At 39.8% G+C, this 19,688-nt stretch overlaps 2 protein-coding genes across 19 annotated transcripts in view; one reads left to right on the top strand and one right to left on the bottom strand.

Moving 5' to 3' along the window:
- Positions 1 to 408: 408 nt before the first annotated feature.
- Positions 409 to 14,682, top strand: pfkfb4b (6-phosphofructo-2-kinase/fructose-2,6-biphosphatase 4b). Of its 4 annotated transcripts, none has more exons than XM_081718498.1 (14): positions 409 to 545; positions 9,232 to 9,348; positions 9,450 to 9,546; positions 9,641 to 9,707; positions 9,884 to 9,958; positions 10,181 to 10,237; positions 10,393 to 10,514; positions 10,658 to 10,865; positions 11,212 to 11,358; positions 11,448 to 11,552; positions 12,088 to 12,217; positions 12,427 to 12,489; positions 12,720 to 12,871; positions 13,267 to 14,682. In XM_081718498.1, exons 1-14 carry the CDS (start codon positions 431 to 433, stop codon positions 13,324 to 13,326), a joined length of 1,515 nt encoding a protein of 504 aa, XP_081574624.1. In that variant the 5' UTR covers positions 409 to 430; the 3' UTR covers positions 13,327 to 14,682. The 4 variants fall into 4 exon arrangements, 3 of the variants coding, with proteins under 3 accessions (XP_081574624.1, XP_081574623.1, XP_026863660.1); XM_081718497.1 differs by lacking the exon at positions 409 to 545 and adding an exon at positions 6,751 to 6,961; XR_014124708.1 differs by lacking the exon at positions 409 to 545 and adding an exon at positions 6,753 to 6,961 and having other exon boundaries at positions 12,427 to 12,514; positions 12,807 to 12,871.
- itpr1a (inositol 1,4,5-trisphosphate receptor, type 1a) overlaps positions 14,252 to 19,688 on the bottom strand; it is a 30,959-nt gene continuing 25,522 nt past the window's right edge. For 10 of the 15 annotated variants that reach the window (XM_081718487.1, XM_081718482.1, XM_081718480.1 and 7 more), the window contains 10 exons: positions 19,464 to 19,656; positions 19,072 to 19,194; positions 18,396 to 18,961; positions 17,695 to 17,884; positions 17,391 to 17,480; positions 17,087 to 17,199; positions 16,797 to 16,962; positions 16,468 to 16,628; positions 15,718 to 15,879; positions 14,252 to 15,606 (listed from right to left, as the gene is read on the bottom strand). In XM_081718487.1, coding sequence (XP_081574613.1) covers positions 15,520 to 15,606; positions 15,718 to 15,879; positions 16,468 to 16,628; positions 16,797 to 16,962; positions 17,087 to 17,199; positions 17,391 to 17,480; positions 17,695 to 17,884; positions 18,396 to 18,961; positions 19,072 to 19,194; positions 19,464 to 19,656 — 1,851 coding nt within the window. In that variant the 3' untranslated portion in view covers positions 14,252 to 15,519. Of the gene's footprint in view, positions 15,607 to 15,717; positions 15,880 to 16,467; positions 16,629 to 16,796; positions 16,963 to 17,086; positions 17,200 to 17,390; positions 17,481 to 17,694; positions 17,885 to 18,395; positions 18,962 to 19,071; positions 19,195 to 19,463; positions 19,657 to 19,688 lie in introns of those variants that run through there. The other 5 variants (XM_081718490.1, XM_081718495.1, XM_081718496.1 and 2 more) reach the window with 3 other exon arrangements.

Here is a 19,688-nt window from a genome sequence, read left to right as displayed (position 1 = left end):
CTCTAGTGGAAATAACCTAAAAACTGTCATAGCAACTGCGTGTGATACTTAAGGGTGGATATTGAGCAGCTATGGTAATATCAATTACTGTACACTAATGCATTGTTTGATTAGTGAGTGCGTGTGTGTTACCACTAGTTAGTTTCCTCTATAATAATCACTGTTCGATGTTCACCGATCTAATCTGAAATATTAGAACTAACCATTCCCTACTTCTGTCACCACTGAACTACTTACAGAGGCTAAAGTGAAGCACGTGCAGTTATTTGCACCCAGTGTGTGTGAAGCCTGGGCTGCCCTCGTTGGGCATATTTGTTTAGATCGGCGTCTTGATCCTTAAAAGATTACACAAATAACAGTGAATCGGTGCGCCCTCACTCAGCGTCACTCACTCAACCAAGCACTGGCGCGCGGACATACACCCACTGACATGATCCATACACACTTGCTGCCTGAACACCCTGGAGAAAATCAACGCTCCATAAAACCACTGACGACGAGAGGTTTCATTCCCTCCAGGAACGTGCATAAACGGAGCAGTACAGGTAAGAAAGCCCCCCGCCCTGTGAAAGGACTCCCTGTATTTCAGTCTCAGCCAAGCAAAATTGCAATAACGCTCTACAGCACTGGTAACGCATAGCGGAAGAAGTAAACATGCAGCTTGAGTGCTCTCCTGTTTTGTCGCTAGAATGCTCATATATTTTGACAACAACCGTAGTAACTAGTTCGTATGTATTTAAAGCACGGTTACCAGTGCATATTGTTTTAATGGGAGCCTAAGTAATCGTAGCGTGTTGTAGACTGACATCGGCTGTACCCTTCGTCAGTTGCACACTCAAACATATTTGGAAATAGTAGAATTGTTATGCAGAAATAATGCATTATTCATTTCTGAAATACTTTGCACCGTGGCAGGTTGTGTTAAAAAAAAAAATCTGCGAAATGTTGACGTGGATTACATTTTGATCGCTGAGCATCCACTAGTATAGCCACGTAGACTAAAAGTAGCATTTTGGGTTATATAGTCCTGAGGTTTGGAAGTTGATAAAACATGCTTTGGCGAGAGTGAAACATTTATTATATATATATATATATATATATATATATATATATATATATATATATATATATATATATATATATATATATATATATAATATATAATTATTTTTTTTTTTAACTGATCAGATTTCATATTGCTGCAGAAAAAGTCGATGCGTTCTTATGCATAGTAAATGATTTGATATAATGGGTCTGTAAGATGTGCTCAGTGGATTTTGGGGTATTACAATGTACAATATCTATGTGAGTGTGCGTGTGTACATTTTAATTGCGTCATAATTTAATATGGAGACTTCCATATATGAGATGTACTTTCAATTTTTGCTTTCTCTAGTCACCCTTCTCCTTTCCCCGCCTCTCCGTCTCGCTCTTCACCCCTCCCTCTCTTCAGAATATGGGTGAAAGTTCATCAGCATTCCTCCAATCCTATTTTAGGCTTCAGTAACAGCTCTGTCTTGCTCTGCTTTCGCTGTCTGCCTGCCTGCCTGCCTGCCTGCCTGCCTGCGTGTGTCTGCATATGTTCATGTTCATGTGCATGTAAAACGTTTGTTCCTCATTCTGTATACAATAATCAGTTGTATTGATTGTGGTTGTCACAGTGCAAAGAAAAAATATTTTGAGATGCTGAGTATTATGAGCTCAGATGTGACAGGTTATGCTAGAAGAAAGAGAGCGATACTGACAGACGCAAATAAGATATTGACTTAATATGACCAATCACTGTGCATCACTGCAGTTCAGTGCAAATATTTCCATACATCAGATATACTAAATGAAAATGGTCACAGGTGGTAGAAAGCCCTTTGTAGTTGTGGGCAATTATATTAGGACAGATTGAATAAAAAAGATGACAATGATTTTAAAGGAGTGCTAAGAAGAAGTATAGGTATTCACATCCTTCACACAAGATAATACAACTTCCACTCCATAAGGCTTCCTATTTCCTATACAGAACAATCAGGAACAATGTGTAGCACAGTAATATATGGAATTCATGATTCAATTAAACATTTTTGTACACTACAATATTTTCTTATTGTTAGGTGATGGTAGTCACATTCTGTTAAATGGACAACACTGACAACATTTTCTTGTCAGTCCATTGTGAGTTTAATAGTATGCCTCCTCACATGGACATCTAACCTTGGTCATCTTAAGCATTTAAAACTCACCAAACTGTACTGCTTGAAATAATTTGAAGAGGGCTAGCCTATTAGCTAGCTACAAGTATGTTATTTGGACCGCTACTTATTTAAACTTAAGATGACCTATATATAAGTGTAGCTGATGTAATGACTTAGAAACCTCAGAGAAGTCAGCAACAAATATTCTCTTCAAATGTTGCAGTGTCTTATGCGTATTCATAGTGCATCACTGTGTACCAGACATTTGCTGCTTTGCTTTGCTTTTGAGAATCACAAAAAGGCAAATTCCCCAAATACTCACACAATTCTCTATGTATAGTTACAAGACACTGAGTCCATTACAAATGCAGGATAGACACCATAGCCATCCAAATTCCAACGCTAGTAGTCCCCTCACCGATACTGTGTACATCTTGCCTATGTGTGGTTGAAGCAATTACCAGAAGTCTGGTAGTCTGGTATGCCTAATACGACTGACAAATTAAGTGGGAGACTATGAAAGTGAGGGTGGAGATTGTTGGCTAATTTGTATTGCACAGTATACTGAATTACAAGTAGGCCTAATATGTTCACATGATATAGAGTCATAGCATTCCAAGGCAGCACTAAAAGGGTTCGATGGGTTAAACTTGTTTTCAGCAACTGGGTAATCTTTAAAGGAATTTAAGTTCACTCAAAAACAGTGTAACTAGACATTTTAAAGACTATGGTAGCCTTTTAAGCATTACAGCAAATATAAATTAATTTTTAAAAAACATTAGTAGTTTTTAAACTAATTTGCTGATGCCACCAATAAACATTTATTTAAAAAAAAAACTATTTTAAGGCACACCATAAAACCTTTTAAATCAACTCAAATAGTTTGATGAAACCAATTGACTTAAACCATTTAAGCTAATTACTCCAAACATTTCAGCATAAATAATTCTCAAAACTGAGTGCGAGCACATATTTATTATTTTTTTTAATTATTCTATTTGTAGTAACTCATTAAAATTAAATAGTTATAAATTCCATTAAATAATTAATGGAATTTATTTAGTCTAGTTTAAATGCAATATTTAGGCAAACTGTTCTACTTTCTCAAGCTCACTGTCTACCTGCGGAAACGTAATGACTAGAAACTAATGCCACACACTACAAGAAAACCCCAGCTCCCTCGCTCACATGAAAAAGAATGTGCTTTTATATATCAGTCCAATATGTAAAGTAGTGATGGAATGTCCGATAAAGAGGCATCAAACCTAGTTCCACTGTTGCAAATCACACTGCTGCCACATAGTGTATTGAAACGTGTATCTAAAGTAGGCCTACTATTTTCATGTCTGAAGCTTCGTCTGTCACAAAAGCACTGGACTGGGGTGAGACTGTTTTATTTTGCACTATCATATATCTCACAAGCTCTAAGAGTGTGTAAAAACAATTCAACTCATTGCCTTCCTGCACTATTAGTTTACAATAGCATGAATATTTTATATTACTGCATTTTCACATCAAATGTAAACATTATTTATAAAAACACATACATTTATTGTAGCTTTTTAATGACTAAACATAATTCATAAATCATCATTAGATCAATTTCTATAAGCCACAGACACTTCATCAATCTGTGGGCGGTGCCATGATGGTGCCCATAAGGTTTTGCCAATCTAAAGGTTTTGTCCTGTGCACGTTTTTCTCCTAAATATCACTAGACCTTTGAATTATGAGGTCAATAAAGGAGCTATATATAATATATTTGTTGTATTAAACCATAAAACATGACCATGATATGTCATGAGAGGTCAAAGAAACAAGTTGAAATACAGACTTCTCCAACAACAGTGTCCAGCAAGTATGATCTCCTGTGTAATTTCCATTCTGGAGTGGAAAGTCTGTTTGTGTTTTGGCCTGTGATACCACCATCTACCCATTCCCAGTACAGTTCTGACACCCCAGGTTGCCAGATATGAAACAAATTGACTGGCAAACAGCATACTACAACTATAGTGCTAAGCAAATGAACTGGCTCAATGGACATAATGTTAGATTCTACCTGACCTAGAAAGCCTCATTCTTCTAAAAAGCTTTAGGACCAGAGACATAATAAAACACGAGTAAATACTGGCAGTTCAATTGAAAGATGGAATAGGCATCCACTTAGAAATAAATGTGAAACGATGTATATATTATCTCTTAAATTGAGCAGTATGTTATTGAGGCCTGGAGAATAATAACTCCAGAATATGTATTTTTTTGGAGCAGTGTACTTTTGTTTTCGGTAGAACGGGCTTAGCTTTGTTTACCATACAGAGCCATGCATCTGGCTAACGTTGACAGTTTACAATTTGCAAAGAATGAAAACACCGAAGACGTATATATAAACTGATCAACTTGGTGTAGGATTCATTGTTGCTTGCCATTTCCAAAGTTTAATGTTGTGCTCATTCAGGTAGGTTCAGTGTCCTCAACCTGGCAACCTGTGCAAACTCTGAGTCTGGGGAGGAGGGGGCAGGGCCTAATATATCTAATATTTTGAAATTGCATGGTAATGTCCCTTTTAAATGTTTGATGTCAGTATTACATATTGTTCCTTTTGTAGACTCTAAAAACAAAATTTGCTACAAGTAAGATAAGTACTGCAAATTGAACTGACATACAAGACTAGTAAATTCTCATGTAATTGTATTTTTCAATGTTTTTATCACAGGGTGTGATATAAAATAGATTTTATGTTGAACATGACATTATTTATTTGCATAGAGAAAAACGCTTTAGACCTGAGTTCAAAAGTAAACTGGGATACTAGACCTCACTATTGAGGCTTCTGGAGGTGTTGTGCGATTAAGGAGGTGCCTACCTGATGATCCATGTGAAGAGCTTTCGATGTTGGGGTTGCTGGTATGAAGAGACTTGGCTGAGCCCTATGTGAAGTTCCAATGGTTCGGCATACTATATTTTACATCTTTGTTCAAACTTTCTATGATATTATGATAATATTGTTATTGTGAATTCTTTTGACCATGTGAATCGTGCAATGAACGAAATCTTGAGCAAAAAAACTATCACTTAACTATTATGAATTAATTAAGAATACTCAAAGATATGATAAAATCATTCTTACTCAAATTTACTGTATTCTAAAAACAATTCTTGTTTGAGGTAGTGTTTATTTAACACTTGGTGGTTAAGTGACTCCATATTTTTGTACTGTTCAAGGTAACCTAATGTTGTACTATTAGGTTTTACAATGCACAAATCTCAAATTAAAAGGTCTATAGTGCTTCTTCCTTTACTGGGGAATGAATTGAAAAAAGAAGTTATGCTTTCTGGGCCTTGAACTGGTCATTAATTAGCATTTTAATACTCACTGTAGACAATGTAAACCAATTTAAAACCTAAAATTAAGGATGATATCTCTTAGAGCTGAAATTAAAGATTTATATTCACTGTCGGCTGTTTATCGTAAGTCATTTGGATGTATCAACGTAGATTATTAAAAAACAAAACAAAACAAAAAACCCTTAGAGATCACAAATAGTCTCATTATGTAATGTATTAAATGACATGGGGAAAAAAAAATCATGATATGGTTTCGGCACTAGGTGGCACGTTTTCTGTTACGTATACTTGCTTTGTCCAGCCGTAATATATCCATTGTTGACATGTAAGCCACGGTTTTTATGTGCTAGTAGTGTTGTATCCCCCCCACCCCCCACCCCCCACACACCCACCACCTTTTGCATATAGACTGCTTGTTACTAGTGTTCGTGTACCTTGTAGTTTTGTTAAGTTGGTTACTTTAATGAACACATTTTTGGGCGTTCTGTCGATGTAGCCCTCAGATGTAGGCTACGTGTAAACATATAACACATTGTAGTACCCTGAACTGCTTTACTGTTCAGCTGTGCAGTTGGTGAATTTGGTGATTTATTTGGAATTTGGAGCTTTTGTTTTGTATAAGCATGTCTGTCTGCTAAAGGTATAGTTTCAGTTATTTGTAATACTGGATGACGCCAACTAATGAGGAACAGGAATAGCATGCTATATACCAAGTCAGCGTTTGCCATCGTAGTTTTTCTCTGAAAAGTACAATATGTTCACTATATGTAGCACGATGTTTACTATTCCGTACCACTATGCTGTACACGCCTCCTCGTTAAGTGTGGGCTGCTCGGTATTGGCCGGCCGCTTTCCGTTGCAGGTCGTTGATTGGAGAGAACCGTATCAACATTCACGGTCCATGTGCGTTGCATGTGAAAAGCACCAGACTTCTTTTTTTTAAAATGTTTTTAAAGTCTTTCACCTCAGCTGTTTACCCTACATTATATAGATGGGCTCGTCTCCGGATTGATACAAGGTAGTTTTAAAACGTTACTTTGTATCTTTTGCAAGTATCATAGTCATTTGACTATTTTCGTTGTTAATATTACTACTCTTATCGTTTAATTTGAATCCTGTTGGATTATTCTGTGACGCCTATTTTCTGAGTGCGTGTCCGTACCCGGTATTACGGTAGAGCTGGTCTTTGCGTTTCCTCAGCTGATATGACATAAATTCGACCCTGGCCAGCGAGCTACCGCAGTCTTCTGCCCAAAAGGTCCGTGAGCGGCTAGGTGTTAAGAAGCGGGATGTTAATGCAACCGGGATGAGTTCTACCGAGGATATAACTAAGACAATATTGCCCCGGGAGCTGAGGCAAAATCCACTACGTAAGATATGGATGCCATGCAAGAACGGATTACCGGAAAAACACATTTCTCAACGGAGAGGTAGGCGTCTTATCGTGGCGCGTGCTCATGATGTGAAGCTGTTTAAAGGACAGTCTGGTGCCTGTGATAGCGTGCGCGAAGACGCGACTTTATAGAGCTTTACTGTTGACATCTAAAACAATTTTAAACCCACCGGTTCCCGCTTACAGAAGGCCTAAAGTGACGCAATCACTCTCTGTTGTATGTAAAGTGCGTTGCAGGCTTTACCGGTTGCAAGCCGTACCCTGCTTGTGCTGGCTGGCTAGCTTAACTAACAGCTACAATATCAGTGAGACTGACGTTGTGATAGCCGCCTACAGTGATCCAGGTTTATGATGCGAAATCTATGGACGGAAAGCTTTTTGGGTGTCCTTAATCACGGTTCCCGTGGTCCCATGTGTTCTTTTAGCGGTGAACAACCCGTGCTCAATGTCAGACGTAACCTTTAAGATCTGACAGTGATATTTCACATATAACAATAGAAATACCTATGGTTAAATAAAATCTGCAATGTGTGCTACTCGTCTGGCACAGTGGTAAAGGAAAGGAGAACTCCTGATTGTATTAGATGTAGAATGAAGTTATCCTTCTGAAACGACAAATGCAAGATGCTGGCTAGCTACTATCGGTCTGAATTTTACAATGAAACATCATAAGGCTATATATAAAATATATTCGCGACTCAGGGGCACACTTGTTTGCGTAAGTGCGTGTAAGCCTCGGTGCCATTGAACAGGCTGCCACTGGTAAATGGTCTGTGCTTTTATTGTTCTGCAAATAAAAACAGCTGTCCGGCGAGCGCTCCTTGACAGCCGAAAATCGTATAGGTTCCGACTCTAGGCTCTTGTACGTTGATTAGCTCCCGACCAGCTTTGATTTCTCTATGTGCGCCCCCTTTATTTCAGACATTGGCGTAGTTAAAGCCACAGGAATAAGATCAAATATTGCCCCTCTCACCCACTCAGTAGGCTGCTACAAGATCAGTTGCGCACTAGCGACTGCCTTCCAGTCACACACGGGATGTAGAAAACTGATTCAGTTCTGTCTTTAGTGTGTAATACTTTGTGATCTGTAAGCCGAAAACTTCACGTCAGTATTTTTCATATTTTGCTTGACTATTTTAATTTTTGTTCTGAAATTTTAACGTAGTGCGTAATATGCAATAATCCATATGAAGTCAGACTGTTGATCAACTGTTTGGGTTTGGTTTAAGATTAGTTTGTGACCTTATGCAAAAATTAAGGGAAAATTGTGTGTGTTGTTGCATGTGTGTGAGGGTGAAGGCGGTGCAGACAGAAAAAGCGAGTGAGAGAAATTCTGTCTAGGTGCTGCTCTGGCTCTGCAGCGTCAGCATGTTTACATGGGATCAGTAGTTGTGCTCAGAACTTTGACACTTTGTCTCAACTTCCTTTAAGTAGAGTAAGGACATTATGAACAGCATCACCTGTAAAAACCCACCATGAGCTACTGTTGCCTGACCATTTTTTTCCCCTCAATTTTGTTTCAGTGCATTGAAGGCTCTAGATTGGCTTTAGAAGAGATCATGGTGTTACTGGGGCTGTTCTCTTGAATCTTTAAATTGTACTGAGGATTCTCCAAGTAATTCTGTCTTGTAGTTACATTTTTGGATGTTGTGTTGCAGAGGCAGCAGTGACATGGTTGCTGAATACTGCAGTAAGGACAGGGCATCTCATAGCTGTGCTCCTGAGGGAATAATCTAACCATTTTCTCTCATCACCTCTTGAAATATGGATTTGCCTCAGGACTCTAGCTTGACAGAATTTAACTATTAGTATCTAGTATTGGTTGTTTGTGATTATAATATTATTATTATTATTACTATTATACATTGGACCTGCTGGTTGTATCGAGTTTCTTGGAGCACAAGTTGAATTAGACTGAATTGAATTAAACTAACTAATGTTCCCACCCTATCAATTATTTCCCTAGAAACCAATCAAATTGCTTTAAATATTTGAGACTGTAACAGATGCTACATTTTTAATTTTCAATCCAGTAGTGTCAGAAAATCATCTCTCAGAAGTTACTTTGAAATACATGCTAAAAGGGGTGTGCGTGTGTGTGTGCGTGTGTGTGTGTGGCCTCAAGACTCTCTCTGCTTGGTTAGCTCAAATGAGATTTACTCAGAAATGTAAGACGACATTCATATTCCTGTAGTTTGGTGTATTCACATTCCAGTTTGCCATTATATATTTAGTTCTTCTCGCACGTCTGTGTGAGTACTGAATTCTAAAATGTAAAAATATTTGCTATTGCTCTTCTTGTCTCAGTATGCATGACCAACAGCCCCACCCTCATTGTGACAGTGGGTTTGCCAGCTAGAGGAAAAACGTACATCTCCAAAAAACTCACTCGTTACCTGAACTGGATTGGTGTACCAACTAAAGGTATTTAAAACACAACCAAACACGTACTTCGTGTATGCTTCCATACACATGCATGCATATTTACTCCAAGTTGGTGTTATTTTATTTGTTTATATGTGTAGAGTTTAATGTTGGGCAGTATCGGCGAGAGTGTGTGAAGATCTACAAGAGCTTTGAGTTCTTCCGCCCTGATAATGAGGAGGGACTAAAGATCAGGAAGTAAGATACATGGCTACATAGTGTGTAATTCTCACTGTGTGCTGAAGTAATGAACTAGTTTGTAACTGGTTTTGCTGGCTGATTCCTGTTTCAGGCAATGTGCTCTGGCAGCTCTAAATGATGTCCGGCAGTATCTCAGTGTGGGAGGAGGCCAGGTGGCTGTGAGTCAAATAAATACAGTTTTTCTCAGGAATATTATTCTGGTAGCATAAAGCACAACATCTGACTACTTCACTGTAAGGTTGTATAGTGGTTAGTAAAAAAAAAAAAAAAAAAAAAAAAAAAGGGGGTGGAACACACTGCGTTTTTAAAGTGTTTGTTAACCTTGGTTTTACAGGTGTTTGATGCCACTAATACTACAAGAGAGAGGAGGAGCACTATTCTGAGATTTGCAGAGCAGAATGGCTACAAGGTACTAACAAGTTCTGCTGGAAAGGGATGCATCCTTCAAAAGCCCTGCCTCTCTTACTTAACCTACAGTAGTCGTGTGTGTGTGTGTGTGTGTGTGTGTGTGTGTGTGTGTGTGTGTGTCTGTGTGTGTGTCTTTGAAATGCTAATAAACCTCTACTTTAGATGCTAACTGGCAGAATATCTCTGCATGCTGACATCTCATGTTTCTCTCTCTTTTTGCCAGGTGTTTTTTGTCGAGTCTGTGTGTGAAGATCCTGACGTTATAGCTCAGAATATTGTGGTAAGTTCCTGTGTTAATTGGGACGGAGTTCCTGTGGGACTGCAACAGGACATGGCATTTTTTTTGTTGATGGGGGCATGTGTAGGTGTTACTGCTAGTTAAAGCCAAGTGTGAATCCAGCAAAATCCCAGGAGTGTTCCTTTGTATCTGAGTAGCAGGTGAAATTGGGCAGTCCTGACTACATTGACTGTAACACAGAGGAGGCCATCCAGGACTTTATGAAAAGGATAAAATGCTATGAAAACTCCTATCAGCCACTGGATGAGGTCTTGGACAAGTAAGATATACTTTGTCAGGGTCTCCTCTTGATGTTTGGATTTAAGTGTTTGAAATATTTTAACAGTGGAGCTATAATTATGTAAAATATGGGCACTTTATTTGAAATACCCTGACTTTTCTGTTTATTGTACTGTGTTATAGGGACTTGTCCTACATTAAGGTGATGGATGTGGGCCAACGGTATCTAGTAAATCTTGTACTGGACCACATTCAGAGCCGGATTGTCTACTATCTGATGAATATCCATATCACTCCGCGTTCCATCTACCTGTGTCGTCACGGGGAGAGTGAACTCAACATCAGGGGACGCATTGGTGGGGACTCTGGTCTTTCTTCTGGTGGTAAAGAGGTGTGTGTTTGTTTATTGTTGGTGATTTTAAAAAAAGTGTTGAAATGGAGAAAATGTTGGCTAACCCCCTACAGCAGTGTGCCCATGTCATTTCCCCTCATGGATGTCTTGTCACTAATGAGGTAGCTAGTAAAATCAACATTTGATTTTAGTGTCCTTGAATCAAAGCTGACATTGTGCACTCATTAGCAAACATGTGTGCTGTGAAAGAATTGGGGTACACAGTAAAACCACTGTGTCTGTTCAATTATTCACAGTCTGCAGTAAATGGTAAAATTTGTCTTTAATTCATTATTGCATATTTGCATTACTTATTCAGGTTTTCTTCATTTTGTTCTCTTTTTAGTTTGCACTTTGTTTGGGTAAATTCATTCAGGAGCAGAATATAAAGGACTTGAAGGTTTGGACAAGTCAGATGAAGAGAACTATCCAGACTGCTGAAGCTCTGGGCATGCCCTATGAACAGTGGAAAGCCCTAAATGAAATAGATGCTGTAAGTGTGTTGAGGTGAACTCTTTAGCTTGTACTGTTGGGGCTGTGTGTATTTGTGCATGTGAAGCTACACTCTGCTATTTCCCTTAGGGAGTTTGTGAGGAGATGATGTATGAAGAGATTCAGGAGCATTACCCTCTGGAGTTTGCCCTTCGAGACCAAGACAAGTACCGTTATCGTTACCCTAAAGGAGAGGTATATTTATACTACACCTGCCATGGTTATCATATGCAAAGAATAACTCAACACTTATATCATTACTTTATGGTTTGACTGTGGACCGGTATACTGTGAACCAGGATTTGCTTGCAAGTAGCCTTGAGCTGAACTTCTAATTAACCTTAACTAAGTAACTTTGGCCAGGACAAAAGCATTGATTAGTTTCCAGTATTTCATGAACATGCTCTTAGACCATATGTATATTTGGTGGGAATGTTCAGTACTGGGCTTTGCCTCCAGAACATGCCATTCTTTGTCTTACTGAAGTGAACTGGGCAATGATTTAGGACACCATGACCCAATACCCTATGATCCACTCTCTTAAATCCCTAAAAATCATGGAACATACTGACCCACCAATTGTTTGAGTTGTAAAAACTCAAAGCTATTGTTGAAAAGGGGAGTTTCTTCTTTTCTGGTGAAGCCTGAAATCATTGTGGTAGTGTCTGAAGAATGGATGCATGCATGTGAATTTGCATTTTACATAGTGCGCGTGTTCATGTGTGCGTAGTCCTATGAGGACCTGGTACAGCGCCTGGAGCCAGTGATTATGGAACTAGAAAGGCAGGAGAACATTCTAGTCATCTGCCACCAGGCTGTCATGCGCTGCCTTCTTGCGTACTTCTTGGACAAAAGTGCAGGTGTGACATCAAAATCACAGCTCTGTGAAACTTTATCTTTGAGTCCTTTTGTGTCTTAATGTCACCTGTGATTTACATTGTCCAGTCATCGTTTGATGCACTGTTTGATGATAAATGGGGAGGAAATGTTTAAAGAAAGCATTTTTTAAAATAAGGTTACCATCTCATGTCTGTCTCCGTGTGCTCTCTTGTGATCTGTTGCATTCTAGATGAATTGCCTTACCTGAAATGTCCCTTACACACTGTGTTGAAGCTTACCCCAGTAGCTTATGGTAAGAGAAACTTCTAGGAGGTTGGGTAAGGAAAGTATATGCTCATAAACACACCCACACAGAAGTTTGTGTGTGTGGGGGTTTTTTTTTTGTTTGTTTTTGTTTGTTTGTTTGTTTGTTTTTATAATATTGGTGGCTAAAGACAGGAGAGGGAAATGTTCCCTGCGATTAAAGTAATTAGCTATGCAGTAATTATGAAACACTAATCATGCCTTCTTAAATTTATATAGTGAACCAACTCTTAACACCACTGACTGTGATTTTACATGGAGGACCAATTTATTCTCCCATGCTTAAACCCTGTTCTTCAACCCAAGGATGTAAGGTGGAGTCTATCTATCTCAATGTGAAGGCGGTGAACACCCACAGGGATAAACCAGAGGTAAGTATGGTGACTGAACAACTCAAGTTTGCCTGAGGTACAAACCAAATGTCAATTCAGAGAACCTCACATTTCTAGCAAATGTATTTTGTATTTTTTTTGATGGTTGAGAAATTGAATCTGTGTTTTGAGAGGGAAAGACTTTCTTTCTGCCTGCTCTTAGTGATGTGATTGTGATTTAAAGGAACATTTTGTTACCAGTTTGGGACTACTTAGGCCTGTTATCTAAAACCACAAAAATACTTTATCAGCCATTTTTTTGAGGAATGTCCAGCTTTTGTTAGATGTAATTGAATGTCAAGCCCATAGAAAAATGGTTTAACCTTGGAGTTAATTCAGCCCATCCCTTGGACATGGTTTAACCTCACTACCTTTTGCCCTCTTCTGTTGAACAGAATGTTGACATTTCCCGTCTTCCAGAGGAGGCCCTTCTCACAGTTCCTGCCCACCACTGATGTGCTTCAGGCGTCGCAGACAGTGGCGACACTCCATCAGGCTACACACCTGATTATCAAGTGTTCCTGCTTCTTTATTCTATTTTTATATTGTTTTTATGCTCACAAATGCAGAGCAAAGTAGGAATCGGTTGACTAATTTTTCTATTTTATTTATTTTTCGCCCTATGCCACAGTGATGACTGGAATCCAGTTCTACGATGAACCTTACTGTGGTGGTGTGAGAGCGCATGTGTTTTACATGCAAATTGCCTTGTGCACATGGTACCATTTTCAGACTAGATGTTTGAGCTTGTGATTAAGCAGCAGTAAAATTGACTTTTTTTTTTACTTTTTTTTGTTCTTCTAGATATTCTATTTTCCAGACTTTTTTTTTAGTCTTGATCTTTTTGTTTCTTACTTTCTCATAATGTTTCAAATATGCTTTTGGTGGTGGTAGAGAGGATGGTGTCAATTACTCTGTGCCAATCAGCCTCGATTTAAAAATCTTCCTTTACTTGCAACCTTAGTCTTGCTGAGCCTGATGCAGCTGTTAAAATGATCTGGTAGCTCAGTTTTCTTTTCCCTGTTAGAAAAAAGTGTGTATATTGTTTTGATTGCAATGGAATACTGTCAATGTGATTTAAATGAATGAACACCCCCCCCCTCCATACTCAGTAATGTATAGTACTACAGCCATTGACATTAGGAAGAATTATGGATGCTTGTTTGACATATGCACTTTTCACTGTGGAGCACTGAGTGTGGGTATGTAAATACCTGTAATTATACAACCAGAACACTTTTTTGTACACTTTCATAACTTTTTTTTTTTTTTTTGGCAGCAGTGAATGCTGGTAACAGTAAGTAAATGCCTGAATATATGATAAGGCAACACCCATAAAAAAACGAAACAAAAAAAAAAACAACTTTGTCAGATGCTGAACAAGTTCAAGATATGTTTCTGTATTTAATAAAGCAGAAAGCACCTCGTCAGTATAAGCAGCTCTACCAGGGCAGAAAAGACAATCAGGATTTACCATGGTTTACCTTATTGCGGTTTACCTTTGCTGCTTGTCATGCTTCTTACACTGAACTGGCTGCTGTCTTATGTTTTGGAATCCAGGTCTACATGCACAGTTCTCTGATACTGTTCATCAGAACATTAGTCATAGTGGAGGGTGTGAAGCATTCATGGTTTTACTTAAAGCTTGGAACAAGACTAATCAGAAGAACCAGTTTTCTGAATGTCACTAAACTAGTTTGTGTAATGTACCACTCTTATGATTTAGTTGCATTTTGTTTACTATACTGGCAAAAATGTACTTGACAGTTACTGAGCTGTTTATTCAAATAAACTATTTCTGACTAAAACTATATCCAACTTGGTACAGATACAGTGTGCAAGAGCTCCTAAAATTGAAGAAATTGCATGTGATTTTGGACCAAAGCATATTTTCCTAAAGCCAATTAAGAAAAACAAAAAATTAAATATTTAACTCTGGTGAGGGAAGAATATCCTTTTGGTTTCCTTACAGTATTGCATGGATGAATATAGACAATACAGTAGACAATCATACATAATGCACATGAATAAATAATTTCTCTCGCTCTACAAAACTCAAGATGTATTTTCTGACAAATGCCCCCAAACAATTATAGTCAACTACTTGCTAAAGCACTCTTAATACTATACTTAAACAGTGCAAAGACTGTTAAGTGGTGTTCAATGACATTGTGAGTATGACCGGGAGTGTCATGCTACATCCAGTAATGGAATATGGAAAATATCAGACAACATCAATTTGGGGCCTTTGTAATTGGTCCAAGGGGGGTTGTAACATATGTAGGCATTTGTTCAGTTGTGTACTACACCTGAAGTATTGTGGAGTATTTTTGGAATATTGTGGATACTGTGTTTCATTCAATGGATCAAACTACCACTGTGAATAAAGTAGTTTTTTTTTTTTTTCCCCCCCAAGATAAACTTCTGTTTGTGAATGTGTCATGCATGGTAGACATTTCTTAATTTGGAGGCTTATGGCACTTGCGTGTATAGGCATCAGTGAGTGAACAGCACACTCGTCCCCAGTGAGACAAGCTAAAAATACTCCATTTGCTGCATCTGGCTTCAAGTACAGCAGGTACGTGTTTCTTCCCCTTGCACACACTTAAATGTTTGGCAAACTGTTGGGCCTCCTCTGTCTCCACTCCTCAAGCAGGCTGCTGCGGGTTAATGTTGAGGTGGGCTGGGTTTCCCAGCAGACCAATCCGCTGCTTATGCTTCCTCTGTTCAGTCATCTACACAACAGCTGAAATTAGTGCCTACACACTCCTTGGACATACAGGGTCATACTTACACACACACACCATCCTTGTGTCTTGCTGGCGCACACACAAACATCCACAAACCTGCTCTTTGAGCTCGGTTAGCTGGTTGGTCAGGTTGGAGACGAGTCTCATGGTGGACTCGAGCTTCTCCTGTAGACAGCGCAGCTCGTTCTGTTCCCCCTCTCCATCGCTGCTCACCAGGGACATGGCCCTCATCCGTGGGAACCAGTCCAGATTGTGCTCCTGTGGAAAGTTTGAGGACCAGTTAAACTCATTACCATTTACACTACAATACTGGCTACATCCAAGTTCTCCCAAGACCTGCTTGTGTTCATCTCATGTTTTATGGCTTTCCCTGGCCAGATACCAGTGCATCTCAGCTGCTGCTGAGCTAGAACCGCTTTCCCAAAAGTGTTGCAAGAACATGAAACAGAGAATGTTCAGTGCAATACTCAAGTCTAACATTTAAAGATGATCTTTATCTACGGATGCTTTTGGTAAACCCAGTATGTAAGGGTTGAATCAAGTATGTTAGCTAACAGAGACATATAAAATATGCAGTGCTGTTGGGCCCTAGCAGCTGGCCTGGAAACGTTGGGCTACAGTGAATATGAAAAGGTCATATGCTGACCCCCATTTCAATAGTGTGACAGGAAGCTAGCAAAGAGTTAAATGCTCACCACCCTACACCATTGTATACAAGTTCTGAGGTGTAAAATAAATAACCTTGCGAAATTTGGGATAGCTTGAGCAAGCCCTGCTATTAAGGGTGCAGGCCAAAATAAGCACAGGTGTAATGTTCCATAGACATGGTGAATTATTCCATTTCACCTTGATCATCTGAGCGACGTAGCTCTCTGGGCCAGTGTATTCAGTGGAATCTTTCACTCTGACCAGAACTATAAAGTACAGGTAGTGCCACAGGTTATGTTCCTCTTTGATATGCTCTTCAAATGTCACCGTCTTATTATCAAACTTGTCTCTCTCCAGTCCTGTAGAAACATGCCACACACAAAGCATCTGTGTTATGAAAATAAATTATGCATACAAATTTTGCAAGCATGAATTTTATAGTGTGAAACACCTGGGTGATTCTGTGCAATTGTGCGACTGTGTGTGTGTGTGTGTGTGTGTGTGCTCGCGCACGTGCGCATTCTCACCGCATATAAAGCAAGTGGTTTTCAGCACTTCTTCTTTCCTTTGTTTTTCACTCCTCAAGTCAGCGAAGGTGTCGATAATGACACCAAAGATAAGATTCAGCACAATGATGATGACCAGGAAGAAAAACAGCAAGTCGTATATAACCCTTGCTGCAAACAAAGGCTCCTTCACTCAACACACACACACACACACACACACACACACACACACACAAAATCAGGACACATCGCTCATATTAACCTCCACTACATGTCTTTTTTTCTGTGTGTGTGGATGAGAGCAGGCATACCTCTTTAGAAGGTTTGCGCAACACATCTCCAACACCTCCTCCACTCCTCAGACCATGACTCAGGACAGTAATCATACACATCCACAGAGATTCACATGCTTTTTCAAAATCACCTATACAAGCACACACACACACACACACACACACACACACACACACACACACACACACATTTAATAAGTACATAACTTACTAAATTTAATGGATTGAAATTTCAGTATGTAACTACTATTTAAAAGACTAAATGCTCTTATAATAAATATATAATTTATCTTTTAATAAAGAAACGTTTTTCAGCTCTGACCTTCCTCTGCACCCGCTGACAAGCACGTCCCATTCTCTACACTGCACGTACCCTCAGACAGAAAGCCACTGGCCAGATTTACCCCCTCCTCTACATCACACAAACACACACACACACACACACACACACACACACACACACACACACACACAGAACAAGGAAACAGTAATGACCAGTATTTAACATTAAGTGCACAACATGTCCTTTCAGCATCCAGCACAGCAGTGTCATAACAGCTGACTAGAATTGACCATTGTGGACACTATTGTGTGTGTGTGTGTGTGTGTGTGTATGCTTTCCATACCCAGAGTGCTGTTAGAAATGCGGTCCACCTCCAGGATGAAATCATTTTTGAAGAATATGTAGCCAACAATGGAGAAGAGGTAGACGAGTATGAGGCCCAGCACAGCCGTCAGCACGATGGAGCGTCCATTGCGAGTCACGCTCTTAATCACGTTTAGCAAAGTCTCCTCTCTGTTCACCAGGTCAAACAGCTGCTCACACAACACGCACATGACATGGAGCACAAGCCATCTTTATACACGCGACACTATTAATGCAAACATTGTTGCATTAGGATTTATTACTATTATTATTATTATTATTATTAATAAACAAGGTCAACAAGGTTAATCCTGTTGAGAACATCTAACAGAGACTTAGCTTATATATATATATATATATATATATATATATATATATATATATATATATGTATATGTGTGTGTGTGTGTGTGTGTGTGTGTGTGTGTGTGTGTGTGTGTGTGTGTGTGTGTAACATAAAAGGACTTGCACCAAAGCAAGAATTGGCTAAAATAACATCAGTCATACTGGTTACCATAATGGTTACAATCAAGTCCACAAAGAAACCCACATAAGTATCTTCCTGGGGAGTACCACAGAAACATGTGTGCAATGCTACTGCAATGCTATTTTTTAGTAGGACAAGTCCACAAGTGTGACTTCATTAGAATGAGGGTAATGTTGGTGGTTGCTGAAGCAGACCAGTAAGCTGTAGAAGAAGACGTGTCCACAGAGACCCAGTGTGCAGATGAGGAGGTAGAGCAGGTGGAACAGGAACTCTCTGTCCATTACCATGGCTCGATACCCACGTGTGAACGTCCCCCTGTTACCCACAAAGCTCAGCAGGAACACAATCTTATTACACACCTGAACACAGACAAACAGACATGTACACTTAGGGCTCCTTATGTGAAAGTTCTCACTGTGTGCTTGGATAAATATGTGTCCATAAAATGTTAAAAAAAAAAAAAAAGGTGTTTTAAAGAGTTTTAAAATAAGTTTTAAAATAAGTTTTAAAAAGAGTTTACTCTTTGGGTGATGTGTGTGTGTATAGATGTGCAGTGGTGCATTGCTGAGAGTGTGTGTGTTTACGTTAAAAACTCCCAGCAGGGAGAGCATATGCTGAAGACCCAGGGAGAAGCCCAGCCGCAGAACGGAGGAGATGACCAGAACCCTGAGCCCATTGGGACTGGGCCAAAGCAGCACGACACCCAGCGAGCCCAGCACACAGGCCCACAGCAAGAGAGACAGAGACGGCTCGAGCACTCCTGCACGCAAGGTCAGGAACACACACACACACACACCAGCGTCACCATGTCGAATCCTTCAGAGGGTCTAGTGAGGGGGGTTAGGCGCAGGGCTCAGCTGTTATACTCACCGTCACTCACGTTGTCCAGTGGATAAAAAAAGGCCACCAGTACGTTAATGAGCACGGCCAGGTTAAAGGAGACGCTGCTCCAGAATGACATGTTCCTGCTGCACCAGTACAACACAGGCTGGGCTAAAATACACAGTCACACAGATGCGTGTCAAAAGCCCAATCAACCAGAACCCCCAGGCTGCGACCAAGACCCGACCGACCAAGCCATGCTTGACTAGACAGCCAAGCAGCACAATTTATTGGTAACAGCTATTTAGCTTAAGAAATGTCCCTGGCCCACTGAACTCATGCTTGCATTTGATGCACCACTCTGGCCATGCTGAGGTGAAGTCCAGGCTAGACCCTCCTTTTTAGGGCTGTCGTCCCACTGACGGTGCGTGACCGCATACCTCGCAGTTTCTTCTGCCACCTCATCTCGCTGTAGAGGTCGTCGGCGCGCAGGAAGAAGTCGTTGATCTTGCTGCCCTGCTCATCCCTCTCGGTGCTGTAGTAAACCCGCAGCTTGGACTCGCTGGTCAGGAACGAGCAGATATGAGGCACAGGAAACACAATCTGCTCCATAGTGCGGTCCTGGCGGACTATCTGTGCATGCACATATGCACGCACGCACGCAT

This window comes from Electrophorus electricus, chromosome 7 (assembly GCF_041902795.1).
Source record: "Electrophorus electricus isolate QZ-2024a chromosome 7, ASM4190279v1, whole genome shotgun sequence".
Classification (NCBI taxonomy): Eukaryota; Metazoa; Chordata; class Actinopteri; order Gymnotiformes; family Gymnotidae; genus Electrophorus; species Electrophorus electricus.
Note: the sequence above shows the minus strand (reverse complement) of the source record. Positions and strands in the feature narration are given on the sequence as shown.